The sequence below is a fragment of the Lipophrys pholis genome (assembly GCF_963383615.2).
Source record: "Lipophrys pholis genome assembly, chromosome: 12".
Classification (NCBI taxonomy): Eukaryota; Metazoa; Chordata; class Actinopteri; order Blenniiformes; family Blenniidae; genus Lipophrys; species Lipophrys pholis.
This window is the reverse complement of record NC_137641.1, coordinates 29,894,800-29,909,500: the sequence shown is the minus strand read 5'-3', so window position 1 is coordinate 29,909,500 and position 14,701 is coordinate 29,894,800. Positions and strand designations below refer to the sequence as shown.

General features: G+C 42.7%; 1 protein-coding gene across 1 annotated transcript in view; it reads left to right on the top strand.

Annotated features, from left to right (window-relative positions):
- dnm1a (dynamin 1a) overlaps positions 1-14,701 on the top strand; it is a 58,768-nt gene that overhangs the window by 13,477 nt on the left and 30,590 nt on the right. The window contains exons 5-14 of the mRNA XM_080477238.1: positions 225-323; positions 1,407-1,567; positions 2,555-2,697; positions 2,949-3,084; positions 4,011-4,078; positions 5,477-5,615; positions 10,755-10,841; positions 12,000-12,070; positions 12,174-12,225; positions 13,032-13,043. Coding sequence (XP_080333364.1) covers positions 225-323; positions 1,407-1,567; positions 2,555-2,697; positions 2,949-3,084; positions 4,011-4,078; positions 5,477-5,615; positions 10,755-10,841; positions 12,000-12,070; positions 12,174-12,225; positions 13,032-13,043 — 968 coding nt within the window. The remainder of the gene's footprint in view (positions 1-224; positions 324-1,406; positions 1,568-2,554; positions 2,698-2,948; positions 3,085-4,010; positions 4,079-5,476; positions 5,616-10,754; positions 10,842-11,999; positions 12,071-12,173; positions 12,226-13,031; positions 13,044-14,701) is intronic.

Sequence of the window (14,701 nt, the reverse complement as noted above, 5' to 3'; positions counted from 1 at the left end):
GCCCCTCATTGCAATCAGGTGTGTTGCAACTGGGAGGAGCTAAACCCCCCAGGACCCCGGCCCCCCAGGACCCCGGCCCTCCAGGACCCCGGCCCCCTAGGACAGAGGTTGGACACTTCTGCACTAGTGGCTAATATGTGTCCTCCGTGTGTGTGTGTGTGTGTGTGTGTGTGTGTGTGTGTGTGTGTGTGTGTGTGTGTGTGTGTGTGTGTGTGTGTGTGTAGGTATGAGGACCATCGGTGTGATCACCAAGCTGGACCTGATGGACGAAGGCACCGACGCTAAAGACATCCTGGAGAACAAGCTGCTGCCGCTCAGGAGAGGCGAGTGGAATCCCTCTGCTTCCCTCTAGTGGTGACAAGGCGGTCCTGCTCCGAGCCCCTCCGGCCCTTTAGAAAGAAAAGAGAGGGGGGGAAAAATGGCGGAGGGTTGTAATGAGGTTAGAGTGGGAAATAAACGAGGGACGTTGCGGGCTGCCCTTTATTGCTATGTGCTGATGCGGCACTTTTCTTTTCCATTTGCACTTGGTTAAAACCCAGGCATGTGCTTGGGAATATTTTCCACGTCCTTTGTTTTTTTTCTATGAGTTTTTTTTCTTCTTCTTCTTCTTCTTCTTTTTCTTCTGTGGATGTTCACAGTTACAAGGCCGCCGGCTCGCCGCCGCCTCAGCCAGAGCGTGAAACACCTTTTTGACCGAGCGATGCACGAGGCTCTGCTCGGTTTTCTTTTCCATTACGCTTCAATTCATCCCTCAAGCAATTTCTCCCTCATTTCACGTTTTTTTTCTCTGAACTTTCTTCTTCATTCTTTTCTCCGTGTGAAGAACATGTGGTTTCACGCAGTGTCGTATTCACATCTCTTCACTCCGACTTTGATTCTTCGATTTAACCTCGTATCTTCGTACGACATCAAACGTTTATCAAATTAACGAAAAAAACAAGTTAATGACAGTTTTGTAGAGAAACTAAAGATTCTATAGATCAAATAGATCCTAGTTGTTGCTCTTTTACAATCATACCGACTGATGCTAAGTTAGTGTGACTATATTTTAATTTCTAAAACATTTTATTTTCAATATACTCAAAGTATGAAAAAGAAAAATAAACAAACGAGGGTTCTGAAGTTATTCAACACACTTTATTATGCATAAATTATTATCATGTTATGAATTATTAAGTTAGTTCAGTGTTACAGTCAGTAAATGAACAGGATCTAATGGAAAGTTAAACTTGGGTTTATTAAGTTGTCATGTCAATAATCAGGATCTGAAATCACCCAAAATGTGAGTAGTTGTTCTCAGTTTGCTTTTTTTTTTTTTTGAAATTCTCCATAAACCAACAACAAAACAACGCCCAGCACGTTGTCTTTTATTTATGTCCAAGCCGGTGGACCTTGTTTGTGTCCAGGTTACGTCGGAGTGGTGAACAGGAGCCAGAAGGACATCGACGGGAAGAAGGACATCAACGCGGCCATGGCTGCAGAGAGGAAGTTCTTCCTGTCCCACCCGGCGTACCGACACCTGGCCGACCGCATGGGAACGCCCTACCTCCAGAAGATCCTCAATCAGGTCCTCTAGAAGCAGCGGCACCACCCCGATCCCACCCGAGGATTTATCTCCCCTTTACAGCAGCAGATCAGACAAAACACATCTAATAAGTGCTTTTTAACACTTCTGGGCTCAATTTGACGTTTTTAACTAATTTGGCTTTTACCTGATTATTTTTCATCGTTAATGACTTAATTAACTTCAATACTCGGTGTCGTGTTTTTCCAGCACAACCTCACCTATGTGATTCTACAATTATTTACTCATTTTGAAATACTACATCAACACACTGGACCTAAAAGTACAAAAAAAAAAAAACCCTTCAATTGAGATAAAGTTAGATTTTTTTTATTTTGAGAGCCACAAACTTGTGTCATGAAAGATTTTCACAACTTAAACAGCACATCTGAGTAGTGTATGTACAAAACTAATGCACAAATGTATCCAAAAAACACATTTATATGCAACTGTTTACATGAAAATACAAGAAATTCCCAGGCGTTTTTGTACAAAACCAAGCTGGTACGATTATATAACTGTGACTGTATATATATATATATATTTGTTGTATTGGCTGCTCCATGGAAAATGGGTGGAAAAAAAACGTAACTTTTGGAAAACAGGGGAAAATCCCTACTTTTTAAAAACGCCCTGACTCCATCTCCATGACTCCACCGTTTTCAGTATTTCTGTCGTTTTCAAAATGATGTTACGCAAATGCAAAACTTCTGAAGCACAAAAAAACGACGTGTTTTTCTTCTTCGAGAGGTCGTGAGAACGGAGCATTAAACCCCTTCGTAGTTCCATTTCTGGGTTTTATTTGAAATATCCCATAACAGTCACTCCTGTTACATTTTATTTAGCATTTTAAATAGTTTTCATTCCAATTACATGACATGTAGATCTGAAAACGTATATTTGAATTATATAAATGTTCCGTTTGAATCCTGTCGTTCTCGTCCGGCTTGTTTTCCAGTGGTGTGACTCTCCTCTCTCACTCTTGCACAGCAACTGACCAACCACATCCGCGACACCTTGCCGGGTCTTCGAGCCAAACTGCAGAGTCAGCTGCTCTCCATCGAGAAAGAGGTGGAGGAGTACAAGAACTTCAGACCCGACGATCCGTCCCGCAAAACCAAGGCTCTGCTCCAGTGAGGACATGCATGCATGCATGAATTAAAAACTCATATTAGGAATTCAAGGAAACGAACACACTCGATGTGTTTGTGGTTTCATTACAAAAACAAACAGCACCCACTAGTGGCCCAATGTGAAAACTACATTGATTTCAGAATTTATGCCTTTTCCCTTGAAGCACTGATCTCTCTCTCTCTCTCTCTCTCTCTCTCTCTCTCTCTCTCTCTCTCTCTCTCTCTCTCTCTCTCTCTCTCTCTCATTACAGGATGGTGCAGCAGTTCTCTGTGGACTTTGATAAGTGTATCGAAGGTTCCGGGGATCAGATCGACACCGCCGAGCTGTCGGGTGGAGCTCGGATCAATCGTATCTTCCACGAGCGTTTCCCCTTCGAACTGGTCAAGGTGTGTGTCTGCCAGATAATAAACACTCTATTTAATCTTTGTTTACCCACACCAGCATTCAAAAAAAAAGATGTAGACCTGCTTATCACCACTGCGCTGATGTGTTTACGATCCCCGGCTGCTCCCTTCAGTGGCTCAATACACCACCTTGTGGTGGAAAAATTTAACTGCAGGACAATAAAAACCCTTCAGAAATTCTTTATTGCTTCTCCTCTGTGAACTTTTCCACCTCCCCGTCCTCTCTATTCCTCATTCTATCACCACATTAATCCACATTTCACATCATCTTTACCCCTCCCCCCCAAATATCTGCCTCACCCTCTCCTTTTCCCTCACGTCTGCTCCCCTGTCATCCTTCCTCTGTCCTCTCTCCTCCTCCCTCCGAGCACATAAAACTTTCTGTCCGTGACCGAGGCCGCAGAGGAAAAAAACCAAAAACCAAAACATGCCCCACTGTTTTATTTTTGTGATTTTTTTTATAAATTTATTTATTTTTTAACCCCCGAGAGGACGGAGCAGGTTGCCTCCTAACCAGAGGACCTCGGCGTCTGCCAGATCCATTAGAAGCCAATCCATCATTGTGGTTCCTCATTTTTATAGCACATGCTCTGGAGGAATTATTAAACCCGAGGAAAGCAGAGGAATGTGACGATGCAGTAAATAAAAAAAAATAAAACATTTAAAAAAGGGAGCTACTCGGAGGACTATATTGGAAGCAGATGGTGGAGGGATACTGAGCAGAGCTCTGCCATGTTTACAATCTGTTTAGTCATCCCTGTTCTCATGTTTGTGCTTTTATACTATCTTATCTTGCTTTGTTACTCTGTTCCACATGAGCATTACTACTAGCGAGTATTTTATATATATATGTTTCTGTATTTTATTACCTGTATGAATGAAGCTTGATTGATCCCATTTGTCTTCAGATGGAGTTTGATGAGAAAGAACTGCGCAAGGAAATCAGCTACGCCATCAAGAACATCCACGGCATCAGGCACGTCCCCCCCCCCCCCCCCCCCCCCCCCACACACACACACACACACGCCGTCTTGCTTTCACGCCGTCTGTGTAAACCCACCACACTAGACGCTCCTCGTCGATATCAGAAATACACTCCAGGCTGTAACCTTCTGATCTTCATTTCTTGGTTTGCGTGTCTGTCGTCCGTCTGGTTGGTGAAATCCTGTGACGTCCATCTGTTGGTCCTGTCTTCCCGTTTACGCAGGGATTATGTGCAGATTTGCGTGTTTTATTAGGTTTATAGTTTTGAGCTGGCGACAATAGAGTCATTTGGTTTGTCTTGGAGTGATTTGCTAAGAGAAGTTAACCAAACAGTAAAAACACAACTCTTCTCAAACGTGCTCAATAAATCAGATTATAGAGAATCTGACTTACTCAACAAGGCAGACTGACAAGTGGATTGTTATTGTAGTTTGGGTGCATTTTCTGGTGATCAATTAGAAATGACACCATCAGGTGCAAACAGGAACATTTAAAAGAGTCGTTACCTGCCTTTACATTCAATCTCCCTTAAATCGTCTTTAAGTCAATATCTAAAATTGATTTAAATATATATATTTTTTAATATAAAGCTGGTCCTGACCCCTTTTTCATAAGGAAACTTTCTGTTGTGAGAGTTCGTGCGAAACTTTGAACGGTGCAGTTGTTAGGCGAGCGTTGATTGGCCGCAGGAACTGTCAATCACGGCAGAAGCATAGCGATAGCATAGCGATAGCGATAGCGATAGCATAGCAGTCCTTTGGTCACAAGAAAAATTTAAGTGAAAAACACAGGCGAGAGGACGAGCGAGTTTGGAGTTGAGATTCTTTAATATTATTGGGAATGACAAAAGTAAGACAGAATGTAAATAAAGTTCTTCTAAAATATCAAGAGGAGGACAAAGACAGACGTACGACAGCAGCAACTTCATCACCAGAGACGTTCGGACGAGCAGAACTTGACGTTGCTCATTAGTTTACCTGCTCAGTGGATTCCTGAGGATCAAATTTCAATTTGCTCGTCTGAAGAAACGGTGAAATTATTCTGAATTGGTGGTTTAAATCATTTTAAGCTCCGAGGGAAGAAGAAAGTTGTTTCACCAACCAGTCTACAATAATAACATTTGAGGGAAAATGAGTGAATATTTCATAATAATGTAAATTTCTTAGTTAAATCTCATCGATGATTGTGTGCTTTTATAAACTCGTTCCTTTTCCCTTCTCCTCGTCCATTTTGTGTGTGTTTGCTTAGAAAAACTCAGAAATTGAATCCAACACAATTAACACTCTTCTCTCCACCCACCCTTTCTTTTTTTTTCTCTCTCCACCTCCCCCGTCCTTGTTTGGTGTTTTAACTCGTTGGCCCGGTGGCTGCTTGTCTCTGTGTTGGGCAGAACCGGCCTCTTCACCCCGGACATGGCCTTTGAGACCATTGTGAAAAGGCAGATTGGGAAGATTAAAGAGCCGTGCACCAAATGTGTGGACATGGTCATTTCTGAGCTAGTCAATACGGTTAGGCAGTGTACCAAGAAGGTAAAAAACGACAACCTGAGCAGTGGACAGCACTCGTTTTGTTCCCCCTCTTCTTGCTTTCAACCCTCGTCCACTAAGCCCCGCCCCCTCCCCTGCCTGCCTGCCCTCTGTGGCGCTGCTTCGGTCGGGTTTTGGCTGGACAGACGTTGCTGTGGTGGATAGTTGTGCTGAAGAAATCCCGTGTGGAAGCTGAGCGCTCTTCTCAATGTGGCTGCCTCATGACAGGGTTTGATTCTTCAGTTTGAGCAGATTTCAACTCAAATCCTCTTAGTTTCACTGTCGAAATTTTTACTTAAACCTTGAAAATAACTTGCATTTTCAATCAGATTTGACCTTTTTTCAAAGACATCTGTTAATTATTCATTTCAAACTGTATAATATAACCTTTGCTTTATGATTTAGCCTTGCAAATCCAGCATACAGCATCCAACAGGTCAATATAGTGACTCACTACTGCCCCCTAATGCACCACAGTGGCATCGCCCAGACGCTACATGCTGCACCTTTAAGCTGAATCATGTGTTTCTTTATGAAAATACCAGGCAGCCACGTTGGATGAGCTCAGCGTTCAGACTTTATGTGTGAGATTACAGCTGTGCACCTGCAGACGAGGGGCGACAACCAGCGGGACGTCAGTCCGAGTGACGCATCTTCTCCGTTTTAACAAATAATAATAATCCAACCGCGTCCCAACAGCCGACACGAGGAAAAAAGACAGAAATGTGCCATCAAAGTGCACATTTAGCTTGATTTTCACGGTGAAATCCAACTGAGCTGGTGCGTTTATGCAACAGTTTATTTTCAACCAGTAAATTGAGAATGAAGAACACTATGCCACCATGTTGTCCCTGTCTGAGGCCCTGTTTACACAAAAACGTTTCAAGTGGTTTTTGCATCAGAAAAGTTGTGGCGAGCGAGTCGGAGCGAGTCGGAGCATTGTCGAAAAAGTTCTCCATTGGGAGCCGTTTTCAAAAAGTTGTGTTTTCAGTGGCTCTGGGCACCACTGTCCTGCAAACACACGCCCAAACTGCAACTACATTTTGGTGTTTTCACTTGAAAAGGTTGTAGCTTGGTGTTGCTCTAAAACTCGGGTACTGCGGTCGGACTGCTCGTTGGCGCTGACTAGTGGCGAGTCGGCGTACGACAGTCACCTTGCAATATGGGCAAGACACTGCTCCACCTGCTGGTGCTCATGTGCAGTTGCAGCGTTTCTCCCAGAGCGGGTGCACAGCTGGAGTCTGTTGGAGCGGTGCATGCTGGGAACTCTCTCTGAGAGGCCCCAGCGCCGATCAAACCAAATGTCTTCACTCACATGTTCTTCCTGCGGTGCTGTTTTTGTCGTCCCACCCCCGACTCACACACCTATTCTTATCTTCTAGCATCTGCTTCTTCTTGTCCTCCTCTCCAACCATCCTTTGGTGACTTTGCCTCCCCTTTTCCTCCTCTCTCTCTCTCTCTCTCTCTCTCTCTCTCTCTCTCTCTCTCTCTCTCTCTCGTGCCTCCTGCTTGTCCCTACAGGACGGGGCTATTCACCCCTGACCTGGCCTTTGAGGCCATAGTGAAAAAGCTGATCCAAAAGCTGAAGGGACCCTCACTGAAGTGTATAGACATGGTAGTGAGCGAGCTCACCTTCACCATACAGAAGTGTAGCCAAAAGGTAAAAGCACTAAAGAGAACTGTGTGTTAACGTCTGAGCAGAGGCGAGACGGGCGGCTGGAGATGATCTTCTGTTCCCACCGTTTAATATTTATACAGTATTCTATAAAGATCGTCTCATTAGTTTGAAGTTAATATCGTAGGAAATATAATGACCGAGCTGCAAAGATCCTAAAAAAAAACTTCAATTTTTCCTAATTAAATATTTTATTTAACATATTTCAGGCCATAAACAGCTGGTAAAATCATTTTAATTGAATTTGATTATCTGAATATGTGCTACATGAATATCCAGTATATGCACAAATGTTTATATAAATTAAAGTGTGAATTATTATAAAATCTTCTCAACTCTTATGATTTTGTACTAAAAAACTATTTTCTGTTTTAATCTTTTTGCAATGAAATAAGATGTCAAAAATGTGTTTTTTATTCGTTAACATTTTATTTTATTGAATTAAAAATTCATGAATCTGGTGAAATGCAGATTATAGAAAGTGTCCTATTATAGTTTTATTAGGAAATGTAATTTTCAGAAGTGTGGCGATGCCTCAGTCCTGCAGGTCGGGAACCGGTGATCTGGTTTATGGAAGATAATTACATTTAAAAACAAACAAACATTTTTATGCCTTTTTTTTCCACGAAGACTGAGTCTCCAGCCGGTAAACGTCAGTCTGTCCTTCCTCCAGGTGTGACCATGTAAACCTGCATTTTAATCAGCCCAGCATGTTAGATTACACTCTTTCCTAACTGCACTCATCTGATCGAGTTAAAGACGGTTCTATTTACGTTCCTGTCGGTCGTCAGTTGTGGTTTTAATATCCTGGAGTGACTGTGGAGTTCCACTCAATGACTAACTGATACACTCTGAGCGTCCCTTTGTTTTTCCTCTTTTTATTTCTCTTTCCATCCTCTGAAGCTTTCAATCCCGAGTGCTGCGACCTCCTTTTGGATTTCTATCATGCTTTCATTCTGAGTTCACTACCTGAGATATATATATATATATATATATATATATATATTTTAAAGAGACATCGTGATATATGTGCAGGTGCGTCTCACAAAATATCACTGAAAAGTTCATGCTTTTGGGAGTTATTTTTGCACATCTTGTGTAATGCTCCGCACATTTGTGCCTACGGGCAATTTTAGCGTCATGAAATGAGACTCAACTTTATGTTTTTGAACTCTGGGAAGTGGAAACACACACACGCACGCACGCACGCACGCACGCACGCACGCACGCACGCACGCACGCACGCACGCACGCACGCACGCACGCACGCACGCACGCACGCACACTGCAAAGAAATGTCTCAGCTTAGACTCGAACCGGGGTTCGTCTCATGGCGTGTAGGGTGAGTGCAAACCACTGCCCCACATGCAGCCCCACTTTGAACAACATTCAAGCTTTTTAATTTAATTGAAGAAAACATGAAATAAATGTGATCTTGTGAAATATTCTAATAGTTTGCGATGAGATATTTAAAAGATTATCACCCATAAGCTCATGAGCATAAGATTTTAATTTTAGTTTATGTGTAATAAATGTAATAAATGTGAACTTTTGCTGTGTTTTCTACGTTTTTTGAGACGTACCTGTTTAAAGTTTTTGGTTAAAATCCACAAAGAGGCCAGTTTGACGCCTCCATCCTTCCCTCCATCCCTCCATCCCTCCACCCCTCCATCCCTCCATCCCTCCCTCCATCCTGCATCTCCGCATGTCAGTGTCAATGTGAGCGCCACCGCCTGGCACCATGAGATCATTTCACTTTTTCTGACGTCAAAGTTACAATGCAGCTTTCCGCTCTTCAATACAAAACAAATAGTTTGGATTCTCATCATTTCCAGGACTTCACTTCACAGTTTCCATTCGGAACAGACTCCGCTTCATTTACCCAGAACATCACCAGACCTTTGTGTGAGGAACAACGCTCCAGAAACAAAACTTACTCCAGAGGAAAACAAAATATAATCCAGAGTGGCTTGATTTGGTCCTTAAAGGCCACCGTCCAACAGGCAGTCCTGTCTGTTGTTACTTTCTGCAGATTGTGTATCGTGAACATTGAAATCCACGTTTCCAGTAACAAACAATAAATAAATAAATGAATGATCTTATTCCTGCGCCTGCCTGTAGCGAGGCACAAACATTACTACTCCTCGGACCGCGCTTTGTTTTTATTATTCATCTTCTTCCTCTGTTTTGTGAAAACTACACAAAAGAATCCTCCCTCTTTAACGCCAGGTGACGTCGCCATACTTTCAGCTCGAGACTTGAGTTAACTTTTAAAACGTTGCTGCGTCTGTCCTCTATTGAGACGTGAAAACATCTTGTTTCTTTCTTCCAACAATTTTAACACGTTAAGTTTGATGGCGTTTTTCGACTTTAACATGAGATGGGGAGACGGAGAGTGGAGATATTTATTATTAGAGTAGAAGGTGTCGAGGTACACCAAAAAAAAACCCATCTCTCTCATCGCTAGGGCAACATCTCTTCCTCAATTTGATCATATCATGTATCAAAATGCTCGCTAGTTAATATGCCATAGCGAGTTAGCATCGCCAGTTAGCAGCACACGAAACAACTGACAATAGCCTGGCGGGACTTTATATAAAACACAATCATTTCAATTTAAAACTTCTTGGGGGGGTGAGGACTCTCAATTTTGAAACTAAATCTTTATTTTTATTGACGTAAACCGATTCTGTTTTGATCCTTTTACTGTAACTCTAAATCTCATCACACGCACGCATGCACGCACACACACACAAAATACATCTCATGGAAGACGCATTGTAACTTGTACCAGCAAAAAAAAAAAAAAGCTGCGATTTTTGGTTGAAATTTGTCTTCTTCCTTCACACTTCACCAAATGTGTTTGTGTCACATTGGAGGCCCACCGACGTGTGTGTGTGTGTGTGTGTGTGTGTGTGTGTGTGTGTGTGTGTGTGTGTGTGTGTGTGTGTGTGTGTGTGTGTGTGTGTGTGTGTGTGTGTGTGTGTGTGTGTGTGTGTGTGTGTGCGTGTTGGTGGGTCTGCAATGAGCTCATGGAAAAAGCCCCACAGTGTGCTGGGAAAAGAAATCCTCTCTGCCAAGAACATTGTTTATTCTGAGTTTGTGTGGTAAAATCACAGACTTTGCGCTTTTCTTCTGCGTCTCTTCCACACCGGCAGCGCTCCTTCTCTCTTCCACACTGAATCCGATTTAACCGACGAGCGCAGCGAGCAGAGCAAAGTCTGGGGATGAACCCGCCAAACGCACCATGCTTTTATTGTGTTTCTGTAACGTATTGGTGGAACTGTGTGCTGTGGTTCAGTGAGAGGAGTCGCTGTGGTGTGTGTGTGCGTGTGTGTGTGTGTGTGTGTGTGTGTGTGTGTGTGTGTGTGTGTGTGTGTGTGTGTGTGTGTGTGTGTGTGTGTGTGTGTGTGTGTGTGTGTGTGTGTGTGTGTGTGCTACCTACCGACTGTTTTCTGTGCTCACAGCTGGCTCAGTATCCCATGCTGAGAGAGGAGATGGAGAGAATCGTCACTCAGCACATTAGAGACAGAGAAAGTCGCAGTAAGGACCAGGTAAGGAACCAAACGAACCCAAAACTGACGGATTCTGTCCATCACACGACAACGTTTCGAGTTTCAAGTGAAAACGCATAATATTTGCGTTTTCATTTCTGAAACTTTTTGCATTTACGCGGCGACGTTTTGAAAACAATGTCCGTCTACACAGGAAAGGCAGGAACGCCGAAAATGATGTAGTTTTCATGTGGGGCCACTAGTGGGCACTGTTCTTTGTTTGTGTAATGAAACCACACACACACACACACAGCAGAGAACAATCCACTATAAACATTAACGGTGGGAGAACACAGACATTCTAGTGGACAGACCACCAAGTTGGATTGTTATTACGGTGACTGTCAAAATAAAAGCACCAAGTCCAAGGAGAATCTGGACTGAGGGTCATGACACGATGGAGGAAAACTTTGTTCTTATTGACTGTCTACTGAGCATGTGCAGAAGAACTGTTTACTGCAGCCCTGGTGCACAAACACAGGAGCAGCGTTTCATTGAGACGGAGTCAGTGTTTTCAAAAAGTTCCACCTTGGGAGCAGTTTCCAAGTATCTCAATAAATCCAGGTAGTTTTGTCGTAAGTTTAAAGGACGTCTATATGTAAGTTCAACTGTAAGGGAACAGCAATCAAGTTGATTTGGTCAGTCTGATTGATACCACATTTTAAAATTAGTAGTAGTAGTAATAGTAGTAGGTACAATGTATGTGATATACAGTTAATATTATTGTGATACACACACCTTTTCTTTATTTTCTTTTTTCCCCTTTTTTGGTCTTTTTTTCTTTTCTTTTCATCTTGTTTTCTTTTCCTTTTCCATTTGTTCCTTTGTCCCCCCCCCCCCTCTTCTTTTCCTAAATTCCCCAAAACACACATCTGTTCTCTCCAGCATTGTTGGGACCAAATATGAAGTTTAATTTATTTAATATTAACCTCATTTAAAGTAATTAATTGAAGGAAGATGAAACAAAGAGGTTTACCTGAATACTGGTTCATAAACAGGATTAAACCACCTCCAATGGGGGGGAGGGGGGGGGGGGGGATAACCAGATAGATGTGGTTCCATGACCCAACAATAATCAGATTACTTGTAACTGCAGAAACATGAGAAACTAAATAAAAACCAGGAGGTAAAGGCCAGCATGGTGATTTCTCTGTCCAGGTGCTGCTGTTGATAGACATCGAGTTGTCCTACATGAACACCAACCACGAGGACTTCATTGGATTTGCAAAGTGGGTGTTTTTTTTTTCTATATTTTTTAAACAGTTTATATGTTGATGCCTGGTTTTCCGCTCTGATTCCAATCTCCTGACGTGTCTTCCTGTGACTGTGCAGCGCTCAGCAGAGGATCAGCCAGATGAGCAAGAAGAAGGCGGCTGGTAATCAGGTAACCAGAAACTCGCCCCCAAGCCTTCTGCGCGTTCGGCCACAAACATGTGGCTGCACCCCCCCCCCCCCCCCGAGGCGTTCTTCTGTTAGCAGCTCAGCTCGCCGTTCTGCACGGCGATGCAGTCTGCCGTTGCCCCGGGCAACCGTCCATGTCCTATATATCATACAGCGCGGTTGTCCCAGGTTAATGGACGACAGTTGTGTGAAAAATGTTGATGAGTCAAAGTGATGACGGGAAAGAAACAAGAATACACACATAGTTCCTGAAGGTTTAAAGCTTTTTTTTTTTTTTCTCTTCCCGTTATAACAAATGATATTAATCTGAAGTGCAGTTATCTCTGCTGCGGTTTCACAATCCTGTAAATCTCTTGGTTTAGTAACGGGAACGATTCAAACTGTGACACGCAAATATAAAACTGTCACGTCATGAAAAACACAAAGAAACGATCAGGTGTGTGTGTCAGTCATACTCGTCAATACTGGTATCAACGATCAGAGAAACACTTTTGCAGCGAGCGAACAAGAAACAAAACCTCCTGATTGATCTGTATGGATCCACTGACATTTAAGAGAAATGCAAGTTTTCCTTTGAATGGATAGAATAATAACATGAATAAGTTCTTTTTATTTACTTTTCTAGCACGAACCAGCTATTGCATGACGTTCCCTCAGCTTTTCATTTCATCTGTTCTTCTCTCACTCTTCAGTTTTACTCTTCCTCTGTTTGTTCAATGCTTCTTCTGAGTGTTTTCTCTCTTTGCTCTTCTCTTCTCTTCTCTTCCTCCTGTGGCTTTTCTGCTTTAGGATGAAATCATGGTGAGTAGTGTGTGTGTGTGTGTGTGTGTGTGTGTGTGTGTGTGTGTGTGTGTGTTTCTCTGCATGTCTGCAGGGAGGCTTTTAATGTGTATGAGCTCACGTTTTGACGCTGCGTTGGTCGACACTCTCTGTGTCTGTAAATATTAACAGTTTGTCTTGTTTACGTTCGGACCTCCAGTCGATGGCGGCGATACGAGTTGTGTGATAAATCGTAGTGTGACTGCTAGTAGACGGGCAGGTGGCTGTTGTGGAAGATGCTTGGCTGCCTCCCTTTCCTGTCTCATTCAGCCATGTCTTTCCTGCAGACACACACATAACACAAACACACACACACGAGAACACACACTATTAGGATGGTAAATGTGCTGTAAAGTGATATTCTGCACAGTTCGGCCCTCAGAGAACAGAAAAGAGCTCAGAGAGGATGTGCTCACTTTGTATAAAGTCTCAGCGTGGAGATTTTCGGCTCGGTGGGCCTCGAAAGGAAATAGTCTGCCCCCCCCCCCCCCCCCCCCCCCCCTCTCCCCCAACAGCAGACGATTGAACTCCACGAAGAGAAAGTCACTCATCTAGAATCGCATCTCCAGCAGAAAGAGAAGTTAAAACCCAAAGAAAAAAATAATCAAATTTGAGAGATTTTTCTTGCCCGGGGCTTTTCAAAGTGTAAGAGGAGCTTGAAGCACATTTTTGGTTGAAAGCCAACGTTCCTCATGTTTTTCTACATTGCGAGATATTATTGTTAACAGCTGTTGGGACGCCAGAGACAATAAAAATCATTACTCTTCTCCTGCTAGTTTGGCACCTTTAAATATCTGGTGACTCTATACATAGTTTGTAACTGTTATAACAGTAAAAAAAAAAAATATATATATGTATATATATACATTTATTTATTTATTCATCTTTAATAAGAACACCTGTTGTCATTACCTGGCTTTCTAAACAAATAGATTTGTGTATCATCTGCGTTGCAATAAATGCTAGTGCAAGGCTTCCTTAAAGGATTTCCAACAGGAAGTGTGTATCTCGACAAGTGTCTTGGTCCTAACATAGAACCCTGTGGAACGCCATGATTCACTTTTAGTATGACGTGAAGAATCATGAACAAAGATCTGGGTCATTTTCATTCAAACTGACTTATTTCTGAAGAAAAAGGCAGAAGAATTCACTTAATGGATGTTTTTTTTTTGCAAAACAAAAACTGAACTAAATCCTAATCCAGACTAGACAACACTGGGAAAGGGCATCCCCATAATTCACAAATATGTCTGCTGCTGCTCTCTGGCGCCCCCCACAGGAGGCCTGCCCCACACTTTCAAACCACACGTTCTCTTAGAACCGTTTAAATTTCAACCTTCTACTTTTTCTTTTGTACCAAAAACTCTGAAAACCTGCAGTGTGGCAGACACATGGCACTTCCATAGTTGTCATAACAACCACCCAGCTTAGGGTCAAAGGTCAGAGGGGAGATGGTAAACAGAGTGGTGAACTTTCCTTCCTGTTTATACGTGGATGTCATTGGCCCATTAAGACCCCACAGCTTCTGTTCTCATTCAGTACCTCCTGACTGGAAACTGGAGACGAGCCTCCCTGAAACACTCCAAGGTGGAAAGAGGACTGAAAAATACTCTTCTTATGAAATACTCGAAAGTATTAAA